At 40.1% G+C, this 27,021-nt stretch overlaps 1 protein-coding gene across 1 annotated transcript in view; it reads left to right on the top strand.

Annotated features, from left to right (window-relative positions):
* The window catches only part of MERTK (MER proto-oncogene, tyrosine kinase), a 92,177-nt gene that overhangs the window by 40,518 nt on the left and 24,638 nt on the right, over nucleotides 1-27,021 (top strand). Inside the window, exons 9-15 of the mRNA XM_063077814.1 lie at nucleotides 2,763-2,946; nucleotides 8,906-9,057; nucleotides 17,653-17,806; nucleotides 20,185-20,338; nucleotides 23,632-23,717; nucleotides 25,183-25,278; nucleotides 26,071-26,151. Coding sequence (XP_062933884.1) covers nucleotides 2,763-2,946; nucleotides 8,906-9,057; nucleotides 17,653-17,806; nucleotides 20,185-20,338; nucleotides 23,632-23,717; nucleotides 25,183-25,278; nucleotides 26,071-26,151 — 907 coding nt within the window. The remainder of the gene's footprint in view (nucleotides 1-2,762; nucleotides 2,947-8,905; nucleotides 9,058-17,652; nucleotides 17,807-20,184; nucleotides 20,339-23,631; nucleotides 23,718-25,182; nucleotides 25,279-26,070; nucleotides 26,152-27,021) is intronic.

Below are 27,021 nucleotides of genomic sequence, written 5' to 3'. Positions count from 1 at the left end.
TTGGTTTCAGTCTTCTGTTCCCTTGGTAATCTTCTGCCTAGTGGCTCTGTCATTGGACGTGGAGAATTGAGGCATCGGCTCTTATTTTTTAATTGGTTGTTTTTCCCTTCAGTTCTATCCATTTTTGCTTTATGTATTTTGGGTTTCCATTGTTAGAAGCAACCAAGACCCATTTCCCTGGAAGTAGACATCAATATATATGGGCATAACTGAAGCACAGGCTAGTCCTTTTTAAAACTGTTACCAAGTTGCTGAGCTGTCTGAAGACTCTAAGAGGACATGAGGCACCTTCCCACAATGGATGCTTGACTTCAGGAAGACTCTAAGGAAGAGAGCTGCCCCCACCTTGGGTGGGTCTTAGGGCAGACATGAGGTGGGGTAGGATGGTTGGAAGGGCACCCCTAAAGGTAGAAAATGCTCACCCACAAGCTTCACCTGCTCTCTCTTTGCTGTGTATTTGGGTGGCCGTGGCACACATGGAAAATCATCCTGAGACAGCCGAATGACAGGCCCCTCTTGCCTACCTTGGATTTGGTGGTACTGTACATGGTCATTCTGTCCTTGTCCCACCCGCTGGCTCAACCTCCCTTTACCCATTCGCCTTTCCATCTCTGACAGAGTTGCCAGATGTAGCAATAAGAATGCAGGACACCCAGTTAAATTACATGAGTTAATCTTGTGATATACCTATCAAAAATCATACCTAAAACATTGTTTCTTATTTATCTGAAATTCAGATTTAACTGGGTATCCTTTATTTTTCTCTGGTAGTCCTAGCAGGGTTGGTCAGCACAGGCTCTTGAAGTTCGACTTTTATATTTTGGTAATTAACAATGTATTCCCATTGCTGAAGGGACCAAGTATGGTTTTATAATTCATTACAATTTTAAACTCTGACTTGGTAACAAATGAATGTTTTGGATGAGATTCAGATCCACACACTAGCAGGGCACACCCTGTCACTTCCTTTGCTCCTGATGTTAGTTCCTTTCTTCACCCATTTTTGGGCCACATATTCCATTTCTATTTTTATCTCTCCCACGTACTTTTTGCCATTTTATGCCCTCTTTTCCCCTAGGACCCACTGAGAAGGGCTGTTATAAGGAATTCCGTAATCTTTGGGGAACGTCCTCTCAAAGAATGTCCCTGTGCCTGGAAATGCTTCTCACATGGCTCCGGAAACAGGGTGGGGTCAGACAGCCAAAGGTTTCCTCCACCTTACTTTTAGTGGTTGGTCACCAGGAAGTAGATGCATAGTCTAACGTGAAAAAACAAAAAGTAATTTCTGCTAACAGTCACCACCAAGATAAGCACACAGCTTCTTATTTCTCCTCTGGTGGTTCCTCAGGCCATTTGGTACCTTCCTGTCACCCACAGGATCAGAGAGGTGAAACTCAGCCTCTGTACCACCCTCATGGTATCCACCAGGGGATTTGGAATGCCAAAATGTTTGTTTATGGTCCCTTGGACTCAGTATCAAACACACATATCCTAAAGTGACAGCAATGTGTATCCATACCCAATAATTGCAAGCCCATTATTCACAGGAATACATTCTGTGGGTGAAAATTTTTTTTCCCAAACTGTTTCTGGTTGCTTCTGTTTTACCTGATACCATTTTGTCTTTTCTGATTTTATAAGTATGAAGTGTCTTCAAAAAGTTCATGGAAAGATTCATTTTATTTTTTAATTCCATTTTTCCATGAACTTTTTTGAAGTACATATTGTAGAAATTTTGAAAAAAAACCCTACACTCTCTCTTGGACCCATTCCCAGACAGGAGGTATGCTTAAGGAAAAAGGTAAAAGTTTGGTTTAGGACTAGATTTTTGCTGGGAATCCCCCTCTCTTGCTTATGCATACAGAGATTGGGAGAGGGTGTGGAGAGACTGGTGGAGCTTATGGAGGGAAAGGTGAGGAGGTACATTTAAAGGAGATTGGGAGAAAAGTTTGCTGGGTGAGATGCAAACCACTCTTTCCTATATCTCCCACCCCCCCCCAAATGCCATAAAATCTACTATGTGTGTATGCTTTTGGAGTTGAATTTCTGGGGTGAAGGGGGTTAAGAATAAAAGACACGCTAAAGTTAGCCTGAAGGCAAGAGCAGGGATCCTCAGGTTACAGAATGCAAAGAATGCAGATTAAAAAAATAAAAAAATCAAGAAGTCCATCTTCTATAGCAGTATTTGGGAAATACAGTTGGCCCTTCATATCCATGGGTTCCCCATCCATGGATTCAACCAACCACAGGTAGAAAATGTTCGTGGAGGTCCTGAAACCAATTCCCCGTGGATACAGAGGAAATTTAAAGAAATGTATTTTCTTTAACGGGCCAGATAGTAAATATTTGAGGCTGTGCCAGATTCATGCAGTGTCTGTTGTCTCTGTTGCATATTCTGTAAAACAGCGGAAATAAACCAAGAATTGAGGTAGTTCTGAGAGAGAAGGTGCTACTTTATTTTACTTTATAATATAATATGAATTATAATCATCATAACTTTATAATGACAATTATTTGCTCTGTTACCTGCCACAGTGAGAATCCTTATTGTGGGCATGTTCCTCAGGTCCTCAGCTGTGGCTCAAGAGGCATGAGTCACACACATTAATGCTGGTGGGGAAATTCGTGTGTGTCCAGGAAGGAAGCAGGTCCTTCCCCTCAGCTCAGAGGAAGGGCCACATGCCCCGAGCACGTGTGTTGCCCATGTCTAACATTCCCACCACCTTACTAACGCCTGGTCCACATCTTTACTCTTTCTTCAGGTCAAGGATGTTGATCCACTGAGTAATGGCTCAGTCATGATTTTTAACACCTCTGCCTCACCACATCTGTACCAAATTGAGCAGCTGCAAGCCCTGGCTAATTACAGCATTGGCGTTTCCTGCATGAATGAAATAGGCTGGTCTGCAGTGAGCCCTTGGATTCTGGCCAGCACAACTGAAGGAGGTAATTCCAGAGGTTCAGAGTGAATATTGCCCCGGATGGCATGTGATTAAACAAACCCTTCCCAGTGGCCTGATTTAGAGTGTGAACTTTGCTTTCTTTGGACTTGATGTCTAGAGGAGAATTTTATTAAAGTGGCCAGTGAAAATGGGAAAGAAGATATTTCCTTCTATACTTTAAAAGGGTTTAGTGACAAAACTTATACTTACTATGTATGGGCAACATTTTGTTTTACATAGGAAGATAACAGCATACTTTTTGAAACATGTCATTCTTAATTAAAATGTAATAATACACAAAAGTTATTACTCGTAGCATCAAACTCAAGAAAACGTGTGCTGTGAGCATAGCTAACATTCACCAAGCACCCGCTACATGCCAGAGACCATATTAGGTGCTTTGCGTGTGTTATTACATCCTCACAGCAACCCTATGCAGTAGGTACTACTATCTCTATATTATTTTGTTCAAAACAGATTTTGCTCACATCTTTAAAGCATGTTGCTTTTGTGTGTCGCTTTTGATTTTGGAGATATGTTTCCTTTTCTGTGACTATTAGAATGACCGATGCAGCTCTGTTAACTTTGGGTTGCACAGTTTTTCCTCCAGTTTAGAGCTCGAGCTTCTTCAGACTCCCTTTCTGGCCCTGCCATCCTCATGTAATCAGTGTCCCAGTCTTAATACAGATGGTGGGAAAGGTCTGGATCAGAAATTTTGAGGGCTTGATCCTTCCACAAATCTTAGTGCCAAAATTGTAAAATATCTTCTTTTCTCAAATGAAAAAGTAGAGCATTTGAAAACAATTTGGGTAGGTTGTAGTTCCATGTTTATTCAGTTTAAAATACTTTCTAGAAAATGTTTAATTTCTTTTTTGACTCATTAGTCATTTAGGTGTGTAACTTAGTTTCCAAATATTTGGGCTTTTTCCAGAGATCTTAGTAGTATTGATTTTTAATTTAATTCAATTGGAGCCAGAGAACGTACTTTATATGACTTGAGTGCTTTTAAGTTTATTAAGATACGTTTTATGGCCCAGAATTTGATCATCTGGGTAAATATTCTGTATGCACTATCCTGCTCTTATTGGGTGGAGTGTTCTATAAATGCCAGCGAGGCCAAGTTGGCTGGTAGCGTTTTTCAAATCTATATTCTTATCCATTTTCTGTGTACTTGTTCTATCAATTATATAAAGGGGGTATTGAAATCTGTGGTTATAATTGTGGATTTATTTATATCTATTTGAAGTTCTAGCAGGTTTTGCTTCAAGTGTTTTGAAGCTCTATTATTTTGTATAGACATGATTAATATTACCATGCCTTCCTAATTTTTCTTTTTTTTCTTTTTTTTTTTGGCCACTGGCCAGTAAGATAATCTAAACCCTTGACCTTGGTGGTATCAGAACCATGCTCTAAACAAGTGAGCTAACTGGCCAGCATCTTCCTCATAAATTGACCACTTGATCATTATGAAATTGCCTTCTTTATCCTGGGTAATATTATTTTCTCTGAGATCTACTTTATCTAATATTAATATAACCACGCTAGCTTTCTTTTGGTTACATGGAGCAATTTTTATTCTTCCTCCTTACTTTTAATTATATGTTTATATTTGTGCGTTATTCCATCTAAGCAGCACATACTTTGTTTTATATAGATACAGAATACACATTGATTTTTAATCCATTCACAATTTCTGCCTTTAAATTGGGGTATTTAGTCCATTGCAATGTAATATGATAGTTCAAATGGGTAGATTTAAGTCCGTCATATTTTCTGTTTGTTCTGTCTGTAATTTTTTCCCCTTTTCTTCTGTTTCTTCCTTCTTTTGGGTTAGTTAAATATTTTTATGATTCTATTTTACCTCCTTTGTTGGCTTATTAGCCAATTCTTTTTTTTTCTATTTTTTTTTAGGAGTTGCTTTAGGATTTATAGCATATGTGTTTAACTTATCACTATCACTTTGTATATACTATGGGAACCTTACAATCGTATGCTTCCATTTTTTTCCTTCTGATATTTTTGCTACTGTTGTCATGTGGTTTATTTTTTATGTATGTTATAAATTCATGCTACATTGTTGTTTTGGTTCAGTCAATCTTTCAGAGAGATTTATATAATAAGGAAAAACATATTTACCTATGTAATTTACCATTTTGGGTGGTCTTCATTTTTATGGGTGTAGACTCGTATACAGGTGTAGACCCCTTATTGCATCTGGTATAATTTTCCTCCTTCTTGAAGGACTCTTTGACATTTCTTATAGTGTGGATCTGCTGGTGAGAAATTCAGCGTCTGTGTGTCTGGGGGAAAAAATACTTATTTTACTTTTGAAGTGAATTTTTTTTTTTTGCCTTTATTTTTGAAAGACATTTTTACTAGATATAGAATTCTAGGTTCACAATTTTGGTGGGGGGGGTTTCCTTTCAGCATGTTTAAAATGTTGCCCCGCTATCTTTTTATTTGCATTTTTTCTGACATGAAATCCGTAGTCATCCTAATGTGTATGTAATTGGTCTTTTGTCCCTGTTTTTCCCCTTATCGCTGATTTTAAGCAATTTAATTATGATATGCTTTTGTGTAAATTTATTTATATTCCTTGTGCTCGGAGTTCACTGAACTTCTTGGGTCTCTGTATTGGTAGTTTGCATCAAATTTGGAAAATTTTTGGCCATTATTTCTTCAAATATTTTTTCTGTTTCCACCTCTTCTCTCTTTTAAGGACTTCAGTTACATGTAAATTAGACTATTTAAGGTTGTCTCATAACTCAGTGGTGTTCTGTTAATTTCTTCCCCTTCTTTTCTGTCTACATTTTATTTTGGATAGCTCCTATTGCTATTCAAATTCTATTCTATTCACATTCACTAACCTTGTCTTGTGCACTATCTAATCTTCAGTTATTCCTATCCAGTTCATATTTCATCTTTCACATTGTAATTTTTGTCTCCTTTTTATATCGTTCATGTGTCTTCTTAACTTCTGGACCATATAGAATACAGTTATAATTGTTTGATTGTTTTAATCTCTTTGTTTGCTATTCCTCATATCTGTGTTATTTCTGGGATGGCTTCAACTGATTCATTTATATTCCCACTATAGATAGTAGTTTCTAATTTCTTTGCTTGCCTGGTCATCTTTGATTGGATTACAGATATTGAGAATTCTACGTGGTTGGGTGCTAGATATTCTTGCCTCCCCATAAATAGTGAGTTTTGTTTCACAACACAATTAAGCTAGTGGGAAACAGTTTAATTGTTTTGGTCTTGCTTTTCAGATCTATTACGCAGGATCAGAGCAGTGCTCAGTTTAGGGTCATTTTTTTTTTTTTTTTTTTACTGCTGAGACAAGACCATTCTGTGTGTTTTTCCCAATGCTTCTTGAATTATTATTTCCCAGTCTGGTTGATGGGAACAGGCCCTATTCCTGGCCCTCGGTTAGGCCTGGGCACTGTTACCTCTAATTCTTTCTTTTTTTTTTTTTTTCTCCATGTCTTCCCTGAGAGACATCCTGGGGACTCTGTTGTCTTCTCCTGGATATTTGTCTTTCTTGGTTTACTTCCTCATTTCATGGAGCACATTCTCAGTTTCCAAAGAAAGTATGTGTAAAGAGTAAAGACTATGGGAACTGACGTGTCCTGATGTCATCTTGAGTTAGTAATTTTTCCAAATACAGAATGTTAAGTTGGAAATTATTTTCCCTCAAAACTTTAAAGGTATTTCTGCATTGTTTTTTAGCTTCATGGGTTGCTGTGCAGAATTTTGATGCCCTAGTTTTCTGTGTGAACTAATTTTTAGTTTCAGTTTTTAAAAATATCTTTTCTCCTTAATACTGTTGCTGTCGTAAGCTATAACGTAGAATTTGTTTCACTTGTCATCATGGGCGTTCAATGGCCCTTTGCATCTGGAAATGCAGGTACTTTAGTCTTGAGACTTTGCCTTATACATTTTTTTTCTTTGAAAATGTTCTGCTCTCTGTTTTTTCCCAGAAATTATATTAGACAGTTGTTGGCCCTCATTCATTGCTGCCTTTATCTTCTTTTCTCAAAATGGTCTCTTTTCTTTGCCTTCTTATTCTATTTTCATGGAAATTTACTTGATTTATCTTCCAATTCTTTTATTAGGTATTTTCTTTTACTTACTATATTGCTAATTTCAAGTTTCCTTCTTCTGTCAAAAAATTGACAGTTTTTTTTTCTGGTTCTCAATCATGAGAACCTTTTCTTTTCTTTGGCTGTATTAATTATTGTTTTGTTTATTTGTTTTTTCATTTCCTCTAGTTCCCTACTCTGTATTTGTCTCCCCTGAGCCTACTGTCCTGTGTGTTTGTTTGGTCCCTAACATTCATGAAAGATGCTTCCCCAGACCTCTGCTGATCTGCTCTCTACTCCTGCGGAAGAGTAAAGAATCAGCAATTTGATTGGACCTCTGTGAGCATGGGCGGGGCTTGGAGGCATCACTGTTGGGTGATTGGGGTGCAATCTAAGCGTTTGGGTTCAGATAGCCCCAAGTGTCAAAATTGGTTTTCTTTCCTCTGTGGCCACTCACCTCATCTAGAAAATAAGTTTACTATTCCCTGTCCCAGAAATATAAACATGGTTGCTGATGTTCTAGGAGCCAAGTTGCCACTCTGTCTTGTAAATTCCTTACTGTTGTCATAGAGAGGTTTTAGGGATTTCAGGCAAACATGTAGACATATTGAGTCAGCCATGTTTATCCGTAAATTCTACAACAGATTTGAGAGTGTGTGACTGATTTCATAGGCACAGTTTAGCTGTATGACCCGAGCTGAAATTCGTTCTAACTTCCTGATTACTGCTTCTGGAAACAGCAGAGACAAAGAGGATTATAGTACCCTTTTGTTTTTCTTTTAGACATATCAGAAATATATAATTTAGTCTCCCCTGTAGACAACTACAGACAACTGTTTCGTGTATATTATGCCCATCATTTTTATTCCTTCTATATATAAACATTTATTTTTTAATTTCTAAAATGAATAAATATATGCCTTGTCGTAATTTGATTTCCCCTCCTTGGATATTTTTCATATCAATACACATGATATACCTAATTCTTTTCAGTGGTCAGGTTGTGAGTATTCCACTGAAAATTATATCAAAATGTATATTATAATTATTGACTTAGCATTACATTTATTCTTTTTTGTCACTATTAATGCTACAGTGAATATAATACCACCTATAGATTAAATTCCTGGAAATAAAATACTTGGTCAAAGTACATATTATTTTTAATTTTTAATAGGTTTAGTCGTTTCTCTCTCCCGAAAAATGCTATAGTAATGATCTTGACTTGTTTCCCAAATTATTTTATACATACTCACACACTTACAAGGGTACTTCAGAAAATTCATGGAAAAATAGAATTAAAAGATAATATGGATCTTTCCATCAACTTTTTGAAGTACCCTGATATATACACAGTTTTTAGTCTATTGACTGATTAGTTCTATTTAGACCATCAGTAACCTGCACCTGGACTTTAAAATGGCAGCTCCATTCTGAGCTCAGCAGTATTTCCTGCCTTGCCCATCTCAGATGCACAGAACTGATCTCCAGGAGCCTTGTTGACTTTCCACCCCACAGATTTCTGTTGGAGAACACTCTTCCAGTTGTGTCTGTTCTTTTTCCCCACAAGTCCATGAGCACCACTGCCTTCTTCCCTGCCTTTCTCTTCTTTGTTATTTTACTTTGGGAGTTTGTGACATTTCAACAAAAGAAATGAATCTTGAGGCTTCAGTAGCCTGAAAGGGCTTACTTGTTAAATTCGCATGACATCTCAATGGTCCTTACTTGCAAAGAGGGTGAAAATCTATTAGTATTAGTTTCATTTGAATGCTTTACAGAGAACATTTGAAAACCAAACACTCAGAAACCAAGAAGAGAATGAATCTGTGTGTGCTTTTCTTTGTGGTTCCTCATCCTTCTCTCCTTTTCCTTTTGTAGCCCCATCAGTAGCGCCATTAAATGTCACTGTGTTTTTGAATGAATCTGGTGATAATGTGGACGTCAGATGGATGAAGCCTCCAATTAAGCGGCAGGATGGGGACCTGGTGGGCTACCGGATATCTCACATGTGGCAGAGTACAGGGACTTCCGTAAGTCTGAACCCTAAAAGTGCGTTTAACCATCTGCTTTTGACTTGCTCACTTAATTCTGTTTTAGAAGCTTTCATTTTATTGTGAAAAGACCTAGTATCACTGAGTTAGATAAGGCACCTTTTGGTGGGATGTAGACAATGTAGTAAGAATTAGAGGTGACTGAGTAGTTACAAAATTCTAAGGAGTCTTTTGGGGCTTTCTTCATTCACTCATTCATTCATTCATTTCATTCCTTTATTCAGTAAATAGGTATAGAACTTATCATTGATCATCACCTGACTCTTACCTGTAGGAAATTTAGGCTCTAGTAGGAAGACAGTGTGGACTACCTAGATAATCACAACACAAGCTTAGGGAGCTATAGAGCTTAGCAGTCCAGCAATTCATAGCCTCTTAAAAATTTCAGGGAACTGTTTTCTGAAAAAGTTTGTCAAAGAACAATGCCAATCTCATAGAGGATGGTAAGAGATAAACAGATTCCAAAGGAGAGGACTGAGCAAGCAAGCTGGCTGCCCTGGCACTGCTCTGTAGGAGCCAAAATTAGACACAAGACTCAGTGGACCAGAGCAAGGCAGTTTGTCACTCAGAACAGCTCAGCACAGAGCAGAACCTCAGCCTGGTGGCACAGGTTCCTTGCTCTCAAGTCCCATGGGTCAATGTGAGGGGCTCAGATGGTGGGTTGTGCAGCTGAGGGCCCCAGGACCAAGGGCTCGACACCTTGCATGACGAGCAACAGACAAGCCCAGCTTCTGTGCCGGTGCATCATATTCATGCTGTGATGACCTTGACCTACTTCGTTGCCTATGTGACCAGTCCCAGAATGGCTCAGAGTCAGGGTATGGTTAGGTCTTGTATTTTGGCGCAAGTAGCAAAGATATGCAAAGATGCTTGGGGCCGTAGCAGACTGCCTCTCCCAGCAAAGGTGGTACTTGATCTGGGCTTGTGTATTAGTCAGGGTCTCCAAAGAAACAGAGCTAGTAGAACACATATGCATAAAGATTTATTATGGGTGAGAAAGCTTCTGAGATGTTGCGTGATGGTTACACAGTGTACACCTGTGTAAAAGTTCTTTGAGCTGGGCACATAAGATTAGTGGACTTTGTGTGCTTTATGTACTAGGGTACTTCGAGGAGTTCATGGACAGATTTGTATTGTCTTTTAATTCTGTTTTTCCGTGGACTCTTTGAAGTACCCTCACATTTTACATTAAAAAAAAATTATAGGCGTTAGAAAACCCTGGCATTTAGTAGGTGCCTCATAAATATTTGTGGCTGATGTTCTGTTTGCCATGAGTGTCTTCTTAATTTTGTTCATTTGGTAGATCCCTTCTCATCTGTCAATAATCTCGTTTAATAATAAACTGTCTTTAATTATATTTATATATTTTTAAAAAGGTTTATTATGAGGAATTGGCTCACACAGTTAGGGAGGCTAAGTTCCATAATTTGCCATCTACAAGCTAGAGACTCAGGAAATCCACTGGTGTGATTCAGTCTGAGTCTGAAGGCCTGAGAACTGGGGGAGCAGTGGTGTAGATCTCAGTCCAAGGGTAGGAGAAGACTAATGTCTCAGCTCAAGCAGTCAGGCAGGAGAAAATGGGAGAATTCCTTCTTTCTCTGCTTTTTGTTCTATTCAGAATTAGATGAGTCCCATCGCACTGAGGAAGGCGATCTGTTTTAGTGAGTCCACTGATTCAAGTGCTAATCTCATCCAGAAACATCCTCACACACACACTCAGAAATAAAGTCTAGGGGCACCTCTGTGACCTAGTCAAGTTGACACATGAAATTAACCGTCAGAGCTTGGAATCATTTGAACAGATGAAGATGGAAGAGTTTCCGGTGGGAAAGATACCATGAGCGAAGTCATAATGTGCCAATTTTAAGGGGATCCCGATCATTTGAAAGCCTGGAACATGAATCCTTTTGTGAGAGATGAAGCTGGATTGGGAAATCTTGACACCAGTATGCAGGACCCTAAAAGTTAGGCCATGGCAGACAGAATTGGGTACATAGCAAGGGAGCCAATGAAAAGTTTGAGCCCAGGAATATACTTGAGACATATATTATGAAGATGGCTTATATTATTCTTCTTTGATGAACAATAAAATTGAGTTTATTGGTCTGAGTAACCTTCAAATCTGCCTTCTTTCCACCAGAGCTGACCAACTCTGGTCTACAAAGACTGTCCAGGTAACTCAGCAGCTGGCTCCTGCCACTCTCTAGGGAGGTTTTCTTGCCCACTGAGAATGTATATCATAATGTCAACAGTGTTTATTTTGAGCATGTGTATGTGCTTGGAACTGGATGGCAATGCATCGATATGTCCAATAGCTCCTGCCTTATCACCTAAGGCTGGCACGATCCTCTTTTGTTCAGTAAGGATTCTCTAGTGTAAGAATTAGTTTCATTTCACAATAGCAAACAAAAGGCAAAGGGGATCTGTGTGTGAAGCAGTGACTGCCTCCCTAAGTATAAGCAGTGCTCTTCCAATGGCTTTGTTAGGTGTGACTCTAATCAAACCCAGAGGGACATGTGATTTTGATTTCTGTGAAGGCTAAAGATCGCTGCTCTGCTAGGAACTCTGGACTGAAGACAGAGGTAAAGAGACAGCTAAGTGATGACTCCTGAGTGTGGCTGGGTGAGCAGCTTCCAGACAAGCCCCCTTCCACCTAGGAAAGGAAGAGAGTTGAGGAAACCCTGACTCCTTTTGTGACATAGAACATCCATGGAAGGTCAGGTGCACTGACTTCATTATCACGGCTCTCTTTTGTTTTTACTGTGCTCATGGAAAGCATGCTTGTTGTGCGTTGTCATATTCCTGATCCATCTAACCCTGGTGATAGATCCAAGTGTCAGCATCTTTATGGCATTTCTATGAGACATTACATAAAAGCAGTACAGCTTCTTGGCAGGAGGGAGGGACAGAGTGAAGGGGTAAATATCTACACCCTCTGATGATGTCTAAGCTTTGTTTCGATTAGTTTTCAACCTCATGTCATCCTGCATTTATCAGTGCTGCTGTTTGCCCAAAGGACAATCGGGATTTATACTTTTTCTTTTCCTCCCTCAGTTTACCTATCAGGAAACAGATTGTTAGAAGCAGTAGGTGGTGGAAGTAGAGGAAAAAGCAGAGGGTATAGAGTCTATGGTGTTCTACATCACAGTAAATGATAACGGTGTTCTTGTAGCATTAAAAACCCCATTTAAAGCAGCCTCTCCTTTCCTGGTCTTTTGTCCCAAGGCGTTTGTGCAAGTGGCCTCTGCATTAACTGCATGTCCCCATTGGCTGAGTCGGGGGAATCAAATGCTTCTCTTGGAAAAAGGCTTTTTGTTATAGTGCTGATTGCTAAGGAGACATACATAAAGGTTTGGTATTCATTGGTTTCAATTTAGTAGGAATTTTATCTTTCTCTGGTTGGAAGAAAATAGTGATTACCAGCAGACACTTGAGCAGTCAAAAGACAAAGTAGTTTGTTAAAAGAGGTGCTGCAGGCGATCATCTTTCCTCCTTCTCCTTCCAGGGTGGGTGAAAGCTGCCTTTGTAGAGGGGACCTCTTGAGCTGAGGCTTGCTGAAGGACAGTAGTGATGAAAACCCCACGAATGACCATGGCCGAGGAGCCTAGTGCACCAAATTCCATTAACTCAGCTACGCCTTGCATTCTTGCTGCCCTTTGTTCAGAACGGTCCCCTCTGCAGTGAGAACAGTATCACTACAGTTAGAGCTGTGACCTTTCCAGTCACTTACCTCCTCAGAGACACCAGATCATCCCAAGAAAGAAGTCATTTGCATTGTACTCATGCTATACTTTGTGCATCGTGATGGTCTTGTGACCACAAAAGACTTAGTGGCTGACTTTACTTTGGGTAGCATTCTCTGGTGCAGCTAAGCTTCGAGCTCATGATCTGCAACTGGGTGCAAATAAGAACACTGAAGAATGGCCAACTCTGGGAGGAGCCCAAAACCAATGCCCCAAGTGAAGTTTGAGAAAATCTCAGCATCCATCATCTCGATTTCCTGAACTCCCTTCATCTTGAAGGACAAGGCTTAGACACCCTTCATCTTTCAAAATTGTCCTTTCACTTCCATGTTTAGAAAATTGTTACTGAAGCTACTTCTTCTTTACGCAAGGCAGGGGAATTGGGTATTTTTGAAAGATATTTCTCACTCGTAATGGTGGATTTTTGTGTGTGTGCAATTTCAGAACTTTCTTGGAATTGATCTTTGGGTGGGTTATTGCAGTTAAGCTGAAGACAGGCTTGTACCTTTGTTGTCCATCAAATATTATATCACTTTTAGACTAAGAAACTTCTGATATTTATACTATATGGACATTTGTTATATCTCTATGAAAATGTCTACTTTTTTTGTTCTATGCCTCATGATATCCCTTGCCTTCCAAATCAGAGCTCAAAATCCAAAGGTAAGGAGCAAGTAATCCGTTCTCCTTGAAGCTGGAGCTGTGTCTTGCTCATCTTTGTACTGTCTGAACAAAGGGTCTTGTACTTACTTTTTAGGCATTTATAGCACTATGAACTGGATGCATGGACCCAGCTTCACCATTCATACCAGGTGGAGAATTTCTTTCTCTGAATGTGACAGTCTCTTGATAAGTGCGGATGAGTGTTTCCCACCCCATCTCCATTCCCATAAAATGTCAGTAGACCTTCCATAAAAAAGAGTTCAGTCAACAAATGAGTTTATAAAATATTGCATATTATCCTCCCTTCTTGAAGACCCGTGGTGTACACTGGCAAGTTCAAGCCTCTTTGATGTTCTACAGTAAATAAACCTGTTTAACTCTGGCCCAAAATTGCCCAAACATTAAACAGAAACTCATTTTTATATGTGTGGTTTTTATGGAGCTTATTGTTTTGGGATTATAGCTCCAGTGCTGGTTTAATCTCTGTTTGTAAAGGGTAGAGGTCTTATATTAGAAGGAAGTCTCATAGCAGATAATATAATATGTAGAACTAACTTCTTTAAAGACCCAGGGAATCTGCACTTAAGATTGACCCTAGACCTCTGCATCCTAATGAACCTTCCAGTTTCTGCCATGGTGGCAGAGATGTGTGCATAGATGCTGGCATGGGCCTGCCGCCTCTTGTGCTCTTCATTTCTCCCTCTCACTCTCAGTGGAAGGCAGAACATTTGAGCTGGTGTTATTTTAAGGTATGAAGAACAGGCAAGGTTCTCATAAGACAGGAATCTGAACCACTTCTAAAACCCAGGGATCAATCAAAGATTGATTGTACGTTTTGCCTGGAGGAGAAACCTGCAAAGGAGGTGAACTCCATGAATGGGTCAAATAAACTTCTTGGTTTGGGGAACTAGACAACCTTGATGATTTTCTCTAATGCACCAAGACTGGGAAGATACTGCGAGGCCAATTCTGTAAGAGGGCCTTATATTTATACGGAATGAAGACCCTAGTGTGTAGTACCTCGTTGAATACAAGGGTAGTAGCAGCCACCATTGATTAGTTACGGTGTGCCAAGCCATGAACTAAGTGTTTTACGTAAAGTAACTCATTTAACCCTTACAAAAACAGTGTGAGAAAGATATTATTTTCAGGTTTCAGCTGAGGAAACTGAAGCTCAGAGACATTGAATTACTACCCCAGAGTCACAGAGCTTGGAATTGGCAGAGCTGGTTGACTCCAAAGCCAGTGCTTTTCAGAGGCCCATTACTCTTTCCCAGGTACCTTTGGCTTTCTTCATAATACAGTGTCTCATTCAGATTCCACAGTGTGGCCTCCCAGCAGAAAGAAGTGAGAGCGGGATGTGTTTTGGACTAAGATGAGAGAGTTTTGCGTTGGTGCCTGTGAATTTGAAGCCCTTTTGAAAAGTCACCTCTGTGGTCACATAACAGAAACTTTTATCTGGTAGTTTCTTCCTCACTGAGTGTTACTGCTCTTTGAGTGTTACTGCTCTTTGAGGCTATAAGATGGGCCATAGAGTAGTTGGGGATATTGAAGTCTTTTGATCACTAAACACAAATTCCATTGCACTTGCCCTGTCTAACTCTAATGCCACACACCCAAGAAAAAAGAAATGGTCTTTCCAAAGATGTGCTGTTACTTTCCCTATCATCAAGGTCCATTGTGTCTTGTTTCATATGTAAGTAAAGTTGCAATCAACTGCCACATTATAAATCACACTAAAAATCACATTACCTAAAGATGCTCTTAGATTTTTAAGTCGGTGAGGATATGGACCTTGTGTTGGTGAAAACTGAAAGCTCACTAAATGAGAAATATGCACGTGGCCTGTGGCATTTACCTCATGACCAGACCACCTCACAGCGGAGAAACGGCCCCACCTTATGTCTGCACCCTGACAGCACCAGAGATAATGCACATGGGGCAGCTCCTATGTGCATCTGATTTTCAATGGACTTCTTCAATAACTTTCAAAATCAGAATTAAAATAAATATTTGGGGATATGGATATGGGTACACATTTCTTAACATACTTGGCATTAAAACAGTATGAATAAATTACATTCATTTTTAAAAACATGAGTCACTTTAAAACTATATTTAAGGTTGTCATTTAAGGATATTCTTAGAGAAAATTGTTAAAGTTCCACTAAACTATGTATTATATATCTTTCTAATAACGAGTCAGCATTTATTATAATTTCACTCCTAAAATGGGATAATTCTAGACGTATTTTCAAAATGTGTTACCAGGAAGCATTGGCCAGCATCACCGCCATGCTTCGAGATTCAGAATGATGACAGCTGTGATGGTGGCCATTGCTACACTTGGGTGGCATTTACTCTGCGCCGAGCACTGTTCCAAGCACTTTACACAAGGTTAGCACTTTACATTTGTCAATGCACATAAGGAATAAGAGGTGGTAATAAAAAAAAGGAACATCTCTGGGTTTTCATAGTGAGTTATAGGCCCTAAGTGAATAGATATTATAAACCACTTTTATGTTTATTTCCAAAAAACTAATTTTGTTTTTGTTAGGATTTCTGTTCTTTTAGCCATTTAATTCTTTTCCAGTCATGCATTTCCTCTAATTTTGAGATAATTTCACTCATAAATGATGCATTGTATTTGAGTCTCTATAGGAAAAAAATATGCAGCCAGAAGCAGGCTCATTGTTCCTTGTCAGGCACAAAGGCTTGTACTTTGAAGACCTATTAGATACTAAACTGTGGAGTAGATGTGTTATTTATTTCTCAGCTATAGGCCTGGGTCACTACAGGGCTCTGTGACTGTGGGTTTGGACCATAAGTTACTCTACTTGATGACGTTCTGACCTACCTACCCCCACAATATAAATACAGAATGACCAACTAACCCATATTCAAAACTGGGTTTGCCATAAATAAAATGCTCTATTTCTAAAAAAATGTATTGCCAGAATATACTCAAAAGGTTGTTGATTATTAATGTTTACTTAACAAAAACCTATGGCAAATCTTATAGCCTCAAGGTTTAGTGAAGTAGAAAAAAAAACCAAAAAATTTTAAGGTTGTATTTCCCCCTTTCATCTCTTGTCTGGGGGCATTTCTGGGTCCTGATGGTCACTACCTATTTAGAATTAGAAACAGTCACAGGATGGCCAGCCCAGGTGCCCCCTTCGTCGTGAGTGACAGGACAGCCCTCTCCTTGAGAGCTAAGCTGCTTCCACCCTGCACAGTCTCTGGGAGAAGTGAGCGACATGAGAATGAGTGACCGGGGACAAAGTTATCACCAAAACCGTGCCCTTGCTGTTCATCTATGATCTGTGATATCTGTGCCCCGCATGACCTGATTTTTCTCTTTCTCCTTGTGAAATCAGATTTCCAAAATTCAGTGATAAAACTGAATGTTCCTAGGGCTTCATTTCAGCCTTCACAATCTCTATGGCTTCCAGCTAGCCCCAAACAAAAATTAGTTTCCTGCACCAGAGAACCGTTGTGCCAGTCGAGGTTTGGAAACAAAGGGGAAGAGTTGTATAAACACTTAGTTCTGGTCATTTTTCCTGTGTTTTAATGGCTCACTGTTGCGTGGCAGTGGCTTCAAAACAACATAAGTAAAAGTAAAATCAGCATTTTGAAAGCTGAGTAAGTTGTACATTTGTCACTCTGAAAGAAAAAAAAAATAGTGCATGTAGCTATTAGTCAAAACTATTATAATTTCAAGGAACAGGAGCCCACTCGTGCTGGCTGGTTCAAGGGCAGTTGGCAGGTGGGCAGTGTCGAGGGACAGTGTGACCCTGGGGCATTGTGCTGTGGGTGGCTCTGAGGATGAGGGTCTCGAGGAGTCAGTCTTGCTCTTGCCATCTGGGTGCATCTGCTACATTCTTCCTGTCTCCCAGAAACTTCTTTACTGACCACTCTAAGTTCTATGACCTCAGGATCCTAGTTTGCCAAGGCCCCCAGGCCTGAGGTTGCTGCCAGCCCATCCTGTGTCCCTGCCTGCCTTTTGAACCCATTGGCTGTGGCCTGAATGAGGAAGGCACACTGTGGAAACAGGGCCACTGCCCCTGGGACAGGGTGGTTCAGCTTCCTTAGAAGGAACTAACTGGGCAAGCAGGCAATACGTCCGTGGTGCCCCAGTGTTTCATTTCCTTTTTTTCTCTGTCCCCAGAAAGAGCTCTCTGAAGAAGTCGGCCAGAATGGCAGCCGTGCTCAGATTTCTGTTCAAGTCCACAACGCCACGTGCACAGTGAGGATTGCAGCTATCACGAAAGGGGGAGTCGGGCCTTTCAGTGACCCAGTGCAAATATTTATCCCTGCACACGGTGAGATCTGGGGCCCTTGGCAGCTGATAGAATGTGGCAGTCCAGGCAGTGCACAGGTTGCCAAAGCGTAACCTGTGGGTGGACAGCTGATGAATGAAAATTAAGGACCAGAAAGAATTCCTGCAGTGATAAAGATAGTCGATATAATAACACACTTCACAGAACGACCGATACCCATGAGTCCTCCTGCTATCATTACTATTAATAGTAATAACTGACTAGGAAGATTAGTTCTTTCAGAGTACCAAATTAAACTTTACTTACTGAATTTATTTCATTTTATTTTATTTTTTGGTGGCTGACTCGTATGGGGATCTTGAACCCTTGACCTTGGTGGTAGCATCACACTCTCCCAAGTGGACCACTGGCCAGCCCTGAATTTAGTGTAAATGATGTATACATGACTGTATTTGGACAGGCAGTATGGCTAATCCTTAGTTCTCTATAATTGGCACTGTCTGTTTATTTGCTAGTGTTTGTTTTGCTATGTTTTCAGCAGGGCTGCTTGCCATGTTTTTACCAGTTCAAGCCTTGGGTAATGTGCTTGCTGATATGGTCTGCACCAAACATGAGGTGTTTCCTACGGAAACCATCCTCAGACTGCCCTGGGCTGATTGAGCTAATTGCCCAGCCATGCATGCTGGCTTTGCATGTTGCTGGAATGTCGGGCAAGGTGCCACAAGTGGCCCAAATGCTGTGCTCGCTTCCATAGAGCAGTGGAGCCACATTCGTTTGACTCTGACCTGCCTTAGGTTGTTTGATGTTAAACTGCTGTCGTAAAATTCATGCACAGTCATCTATATCAGCGTGACTTGTACATTAACAAGTTCTTGCCAAACATGGCCTTTGTACCCAATAGCAGAAAGGACTTGTGAGTATATGGATGAGTTCTTGTCTGTCTGTTCCCAGTGACCCTTAAACGTGCTCTCCCTTTCAGTGCTGAAGTGGAGCAATATTACATTCCTGCAGCCTGTGGGCTCAGTACCCAGAGAACATTAGTAACTCGTGATGGGGACACAAGGTGTGTCTGCCTGGTAGAGACTCAAAGACAGTGTTCTAATTCTAAAGGCACAGCTTAGAAAATCAGAGTTTAAGACTACAGAGCTTTCATCCTCATGTATAATAAACTCTCTAAACTTTTTAAAAGCTTTGCTATATAGGCAGTCCTTGCTTTGCACAGCCCCAGTATGTATAAATTTCATTCACCACAGTTTAAATAACACCAGTTTCCTAACAATATATTTCAAATTTTAATTACTATCATATATTAACTGTAATTGCATAAACCATAAACTTCTCCACTAGCTCTTCAGTCCAGGAATCACCACATAAATAACAAATGCGCATTATGATGGTAACCGATGACGCCACTTCTCAGAGTCTCTTGGTGGTTGGCCACTGCACATTCCTCATTTAGTTCACATTCAGTTCATGCACGTCTAGCAGGGGCATGTGACTATGTTGCCTCCCTGTCCGTCAGCGACAAACCCACGTGACATTTTACAAAAATGAAGAATTGAAAGAGGGAATTAGTGAACAAAGAAGAAAGTGCAGCAAAGAAACAAAAAGCAATGGTGTTGGAAGTGGAATTTGAACTGATTGTATGCAGACCATGGGACATTGATGTCGTGCCATGGGATAGACTCTAGATATGCAGCCTGAGGAACTTAGTGGCATAAATGAAGTGGTTGTGATATAAAGGATGAAAATGTCCCAGAGAAGGTGACACCAGCAAAAGCTTCAGATTGAAGGAGTTCTCAGAGACATTTTACAACATCAAAAGCTCAAAAGAGAAAATGTTGCGAGTTAATCCAAACTTTGAAAGGAGTGGTATTTCTCCAAAACAGAAAATATCTTTTCTCTATATAAGTTATATGACTGGAAGGCAAACACTGTTCAAACTACTCTGGATAGGTTTTTTAAAAAGAAATAACACTTTAATTCTTAATGTCTCTAATATTTTAAATTGCATTGTACCAAGTGAATATTAGTTTTACTATTTTTTCCTTTATTTTGTACAGTTATGCCAACATAAAGAGATTTTGCCCATTGACTATTTTTTAAATTCCTATTTTTTTAATTGATGGACGAACCACTGTATATTTATGGAGTACAACATGATGTTTCAATATTCTGTGTGCATTCATTGTGGAATGATTAAATGAAGGTCGTTTCTCATTGATTGTTAAGATCGCTCCACATGATCTCAGCTTGCAAAAAATGAGGACTGCCTGCATTTGTAGATCACGAAAGAGAAAAGATTTAACTAAGTTCTAAAAGCTTTTGACTATTTGTTCTTCCCTATTATAAGCCAATGTTTCTTACGTATTTTGAATCCCAAAGAGCTGTTTTGAGTGTGGTCTACTGGTATTTTCCAGGTGGGATAGATTATGCCCCCTCGTCAACTCCGGCACCTGGCAACACGGAGCCTGTGCTTATTATCCTTGGCTGCTTCTGTGGATTCATTTTGATTGGGTTGGTTTCATATATCTCTCTGTCCATCAGAAAAAGAATCCAGGAGACAAAGTTTGGGTAAGTTTCCCAGTTAAAAATGTTTTGCTCAGTGGTTTGGATGAGGTTGTTATGCCAAGTGATGATGCCTTTCCTGTCAGCCCTGCTCCTCACATTGCAGCCGGGTGGGAGCCAATGTGCATGTCCTACCCAGTGCATGTCCTGGAGTCAGGTGGCTTCCTTACTTAGGCCAGTGCCTCCGAAGGCAGCCAGCAGCAAAAGCCAGCCCCCAAAGGGGCTCATTTACAGAGAAGAGCATCAATAGGGCTTCACTACTCAAACCGGGTTGCTGTTCAATGAGGACTTTTATTGGACACCTTAAAAGTGACCCTAATTATTACAGATAAAAATATGGGGAGCCCTTTTCAGGTCTGGCTTTTGCTGCTGGCTACCTTTGGAGGCACTGGTCTAAGTGAGGAAGCCACCTGACCCCAGGCCATAAAGGTGTTCATCCTAGTCTTAGCAATCAGTTACCTTCAGTCTTTAGAACTCTATCCTTGTAATTATTGTATCTTAGTATGTGAATTCTAAGAATGATTATTTTAAAGAAGTGCACAAAATCTGATCTATATCTTGAACATATAGTTGACTAAAATACATCCCAGGGTGGTCTCAGTGTGGTATGTGGGCTCATCATGAAACAAGGACAGAGAACCTCTGCAGAAGTTGCAAGCATAGCTCATTAACATGTATCAAAGGCATTGGGCACTGTGGTAGCCTGGATATAATGATGAACAAAATCCTGCCCTCATGGGGCTCACAGTTCATGGGGAGCCAGGCAGTGGTCAAGCAGTCACACAAATAAACATGAAATGGCAACGGTGGTAGATTCTATATTATAAAGGGGTAAGAATGTGTAACAGGAGGATTTGACCGTATTAAGAAAGCCTGGGAAGGCCTCCCTGCAGAGATGACCTGAGCTAAGATCTGAAGAAAGAGCAGTATTCATTAGGTGAGGAAAAAGAGGAAGAGTATTCCGGCTAGAAAGAGCATCACATGCAAAGGCCCTATGGTGCACATACAGAGAGGAGAGCATTGACTGGAAGTTGTGACACCTGGGTTCTAGCATTAATTCTGTCCCTTAGACAAGCCTTTTAACTTCCAGGCTTCCTTGGTATTATCTGTCTTTGAATGGACTCCAAGGTCACTGCTAGTTCTAATTGCTATGATTCTGAATTGAGACTTTTAGACTCAGTTCAGCATTCAGAGATATTGAGTCTTTTGAGATGCTGATGTCTTCAAGAATTAGTGGCAGAATGCAGTTTGTGTTACCAAGTGGGAATTCATGGTGAGCGTTGTTGAAAGAATAATTGTTATAGAATGATTCATAGTTGTATTCCAAGAATGTAGGTTCAATAAAGACAAAACAACAAAAATGATGGCCCAAGCTCTTCAGAGGTCCTGAACTCCCTGGGGGCCTGGTAAGGGCTCCTAGCATGTGCAGCTCAGATGATGCTGGAAGAGTGGGGTGCAGTAGCAAAAGGATGCTCCACTGTCTTTTGAAACTTATGCCAAGAGTTTTAGGAACAGCACAAGTAACGCTATTCTTCCCAGTCCCCAGAAATTCAGTACCTTTTGAAATATTACTATCAGCTCGGCCTCCAATAACTCATAAATTTAGCACTAAAGTGGATCTTTGATATTTCCTGACACAGCCCTGGTTGTAATAATCTGGGAAAGTTTGGGGTTGAAAGTTAACAGAATTTACCAAAAAGTGGGCTGCTGAATACAGCAAATATATTAACAGGATTACAGTACAATTTCAAATATAAACTATAAAACTGTATCCAGAAACCATTCAGCTCAGCAGAAGCTTAACACAAGTGGAAGTCTAATAACAGGTTATTTTTGTCTGTACTAAAGTCAGTTCCCATGAGTACTCACTGCAAGACCTACTCATTGGTTTATTTTGTAGAAGCACCTTTCTGTTCATTTTCAAATGAAAATACATTTATTTTGTACTTATGAAAGTAACATTCTTATAGTTTTTAAAATAGTTGAAGGTAGAAGGTACAGCCCTCCTGCAACCCTGGGGCTCATCCATGGTCTTAGTCACTATTTCGGCATACACACTTCTCAGTGCTTTGCCTTACATACATATACATTATTTTCAACATTGTGTTATCTCTTTAAAAAAATCTAATACTCAAGATAAAGCGAGACTAAGTTTATGATTTAAACTCACTAACTCATAATACTTTCTCACCAATTAGTCTAAAATTAGGACTAAATGGATTTTTAAAATAGACTATTTTTTAGAACAGTTTTAAATTTACAGAAAAATTGAGCAGATAGTACAGAGACTTCTCATATACCCACACGTAGTTTCCCCTATTATTAATAGCCTACATTAGCATGTTACATTTATTAAAATCAATGAACCAATATGAATACATTGTCATTAACTAAAGTTCATACTTCATTCGGATTTCCTTAATTTTTGCTTAATGTCCCTTTTGATTCTGGGATCCCAGGCAGGATTGCACACTACATTTGATCGTCATACCTCCTGAGGATCCTCTTGGCTGTGACCGTTTCTCGGTTTCCTTGTCTGGGGTGATCTGGACAGTTTTCAGGAGTGCTGGTCAGGTGTTCTGTGGGATCCCCTCTGCTGGAGTATCACATCGTGTCAAGGGTGCAGACTATAAACATGACTTACCACTGTTGACGCCGACCTTCATCATATGACTAAGATAGTATCTGCCGGGTTGAGATACTTTAATACTGCCTTTAAGAAGGCAGTATCTGCATAAAATACTTGGAATTCTTCTGCAAAGGAGACTTGTTTCTTCTCCCTCATTTATTCAATCGTATTTATATCAGTATGTGCTCACAGATATTCATTTTATACTTATAATCCAGTACTGCTTTATTTCACTGTTCAGATTGTTACAGCTTTGGCCATTGAGAGCTCATCAGGTATTTTCTGCTCTTGTTGGTACCTGGACAGAATTGTTTTGATGTTGCCAGGTAAACCTAAAATAGATCTAAGGATAGAAACATGCAAGTGTTTCTCCTAGTGGGAAACGTTTTTGTTGTAGAAGAGCCCTTTTAAAAGGTGGCAGCTTCGGGCCGAGCCCGTGGCGCACTTGGTAGAGTGCTGCGCTGGGAGCGTGGCGACGCTCCCGCCGCGGGTTCGGATCCTATATAGGACTGACCGGTGCACTCACTGGCTGAGTGCCGGTCACGAAAAAAAAAAAAAAAAAAAAAAAAAAAAAAAAAAAGGTGGCAGCTTCGTAGCAGCCTTGTGGGATCAGTGCCTGCCTCTGTAGCCCTGTTTTTATAGTGAGCTGTCTTTGTTCTCATTGACGCAGGAATGCGTTCACAGAAGAGGATTCCGAATTAGTCGTTAAGTACATAGCAAAGAAGTCCTTCTGCCGGCGAGCCATTGAACTCACCTGTAAGTCGACTTTTGATTCCCTTTTTGGCAAAAGTTAAAATAATTGAAAGCAAAGAAAGAACAACAGGTGAATGGACATTTCTGTAAAAGCTAAAGGAGTCAAAGAATGAATATTTTTAATGTACAAAATGTCTTTAGGAATCAGCAAGTAAATAACCAGACGTTGTCCTGCACATCCTTGCAGTCTGGTCTACTGGAAATCTGGAGGCGGTCTTGGGGTTGAGTCACTGGGGCTACAGACCCATAGTGCCATGAAAAGCACAGAGAAACAGGAACCTTGTGAGGTGGTAGGAGATGGGTAGAGGTCAGGGACTTAAAGGGAACAGCAAAGCAATGGACATAAACTCAAGCCTCATTTCCTGTTTTCCTGGCAACCAACTCGGGACGATTTGCCAACGTGCTTTGTAGCGATTATGGTTAAAGCTTTATTGAATCAGAGATAGGGTCTTCTAGTTTGTCAGCGGGAATAAACAGGTAGCAGTGTTTGTGAATAATTTCAGAAGGAGTGTAGAAAGTATGCAAATATGGCTAAATTCATGCTTCTGGACGTTTGCCCCCTCCCCCCCAAAAAAAGACATGAGAATGATGGAATACAGATTGCTATAAATAAAAATTCACCATATTATTTACTTTTCTAATCTATACATTTTTTGACTTTCATTTGTATGTCTCTGTTCTTGCATTTTTAAAAAATTCTTTATTTTAGATAAATTTATTTCGTTTATTGGAGGACCTTCTAATTATCCACAAAGGCTTGCTCATGCCTCAGCTATGGCTAAAATGGAATCATTTGACAAATAGTTACTGAATTGGTCTCCCTCTCCTGGTTAATTTCTCTCGTTGCCAACACTTATTGTCAATGCCACATATCTGTTATATGCCTTATTAAATTACATACCTTATTGTAGAATATCTGGTACTCCAGTTCCCTAAAGTACTCAATATAGCACTTTCTATGTCGTTATGAAAAGGTTCCATATATCATGTATAGAATAACAACTTGTTCTCTAAGTGTTTCCTGTAGTTGATGAGACTTCGTGCCTGGAATGGGAGGGCAGGGGAGGTGTCCTGCTGGCTCTTTTGTATCCCTGCCCTTAGGGATATAATAGTAAATAATCCACTAGAAAGTGCCTATTGACTTATCTTCCTCTAAGTCGAAGGCAGACCTCCCCTCTGTGAATCTGATCTCTTGCTGCTGCCACACGGGGAAGAGGAATATGGATCTCGTTTTTATAGTTCTTCAGTATTAGTCCTGCCCTGAAAGGATTCATTTTACTCACTTTAATCATAATAGAATTAAGTGTGTGATGTTTTATTACTGCCATTTCTGGAGGAGAAATTATGGGTACAAACTTTTTAAAAAATGTTTATGTTACAGGACTTTAAATAATATAATTTCAATCATGTTTAGATGAAAGAAAGCACACTGACAACGCTTACACATACTCTATTACTCCTTTTATAGTACATAGCTTGGGAGTCAGCGAGGAACTGCAGAATAAACTAGAAGATGTTGTGATTGACAGGAATCTTCTAATTCTTGGGAAAATTCTGGGCGAAGGTAAGCAGTTTAAAGTAATTCTTTTACAGCCCAAGGTCACGGGTTCAGATCCCCAAACCAGCCAGCTGACAAAAATGAATGAATGAATGAATGAATGAATGAATGAATAAATAAATTCTTTTAAAATATGGGGTAAGAAAGTAAGCAGTTTAGAGGAATTTTTTGAATGTGTACTTAATAAAATACCATTTTTATGACTTTGAGTTACAGTACACATGGTTCTATTTTATAATTTATAAGTGCTAAAGTAAATAGTGATTTTGGGAACTCAGATTTTGGCCCATGAAAAGGGCCTTGACAGTGCGTAGCACACACAGTAGACCCGTGAAAAATATTAGTTCTTTTCCTTCGCTGAAACACATGCAACTTGTTGGTAAGTTTCCTACTTATTTTAAATGTATTCCTCTAGTTCTCAAGTTTATTGTTCTTGGCACCTTCCGAAGTTAAGTAGGAACAAAGGTGAAAATATGTATTTAATTTGCTAAATTGTTCCTAGGACGAATGGGGATGGTATTAAGAGTCTTGTGCAGTTCGGTCACATCTTCCGTGTCCTCCTGTAAGTGTCCTGGGTCAGATATCACGCTTAGTACGGCGCTGAGCTGAGTCTCAGCTGACCAAGCTCATGACAAGCAGGAGACTAGTGCGTGGCACGTGCCCCCAGCCTGGGAGCAAGGGCGGCCTGGGCAGGCTCCACCTCGGACCACATGCAAGCGGTAGCTCCTGCACTACAGCGTTTCTGTGGTCAGGGGTGATTTTGCACAGTGTCCATATAGATGTTGTTTTACTTTACAGGAGAATTTGGGTCTGTAATGGAAGGAAATCTTAAGCAGCAAGATGGAACCTCTCAGAAAGTGGCAGTGAAGACCATGAAGTGTGAGTTACTGATGATTAAAGCCATTCTTCTGGGCAGTTACTTCACTGTCAGGTGCTCCATGAGGCCAGTGATGGCATTCATAAGTCATGATCTCTGCCACTGATGGGTCAGAGGTAGTGAAGAATACTGGTCACCAAATGGAAGTTATCATAATGAGCTCTTCATACATATTCTTTACATTCAAGGCAATAATGCCTGTTACGTTTACTATCTCTTCCTCTCTCTCTCTCTCTTTCTCTATAATCTAGCAGAGCTAAGAACTCCAAAGTAATTTCTAAAGCAGGGCCGATGTGGTGGCAGTGTCTGAACCCAGGGATTAGCTTGGTGGTCATCTGATCTACCTTGGTGGACCACTTTCTCATTTGAGGATGGTTGCATGGCCCTCAGGAATCTGTGGGCTGCCTGAAAAGTAAGTTTCCCAGAGAGAGGAGAAATATTCTTTGGTCAAAGGCATAGGAGGAACTGCTATCAGAAGCTACAAACTCCAGGCAAGCTGGAAAGAGAGCCTGCAGCAACTAGGGAAGGGCCTTGTAAGTCGTAGCAAAGAATCTGCTTTTATCCTATAAGGGGTACAGCACTATTAAGAGTCTTAAGCAAATGAGGAACAGAGCAGGCTACATTCTAGAAAGTTCACATTGGTGTGGCAGGTTATCAAACTGGGTTCATTGACTCCAGGTGTAATAGAAGTTAACACAGGGTCGATCAGTCTGCTCAAGCAAGGCTTTATTTGATCTTGTGCCCAGGCACAAGGCAGACAGCATGGAAGGGAGGGTCCTTCAGCTGGCTCCACAAGGGGAAGTTCAGGGAGAATCTTAAAGGGGCTTAAGTGGGAAAGGGGTGATGTTTAAGCATGTAGAGGGGGTGTTTCT

This window comes from Cynocephalus volans, chromosome 14, assembly GCF_027409185.1.
Source record: "Cynocephalus volans isolate mCynVol1 chromosome 14, mCynVol1.pri, whole genome shotgun sequence".
Lineage (NCBI taxonomy): Eukaryota > Metazoa > Chordata > Mammalia > Dermoptera > Cynocephalidae > Cynocephalus > Cynocephalus volans.
Note: the sequence above shows the minus strand (reverse complement) of the source record. Positions and strands in the feature narration are given on the sequence as shown.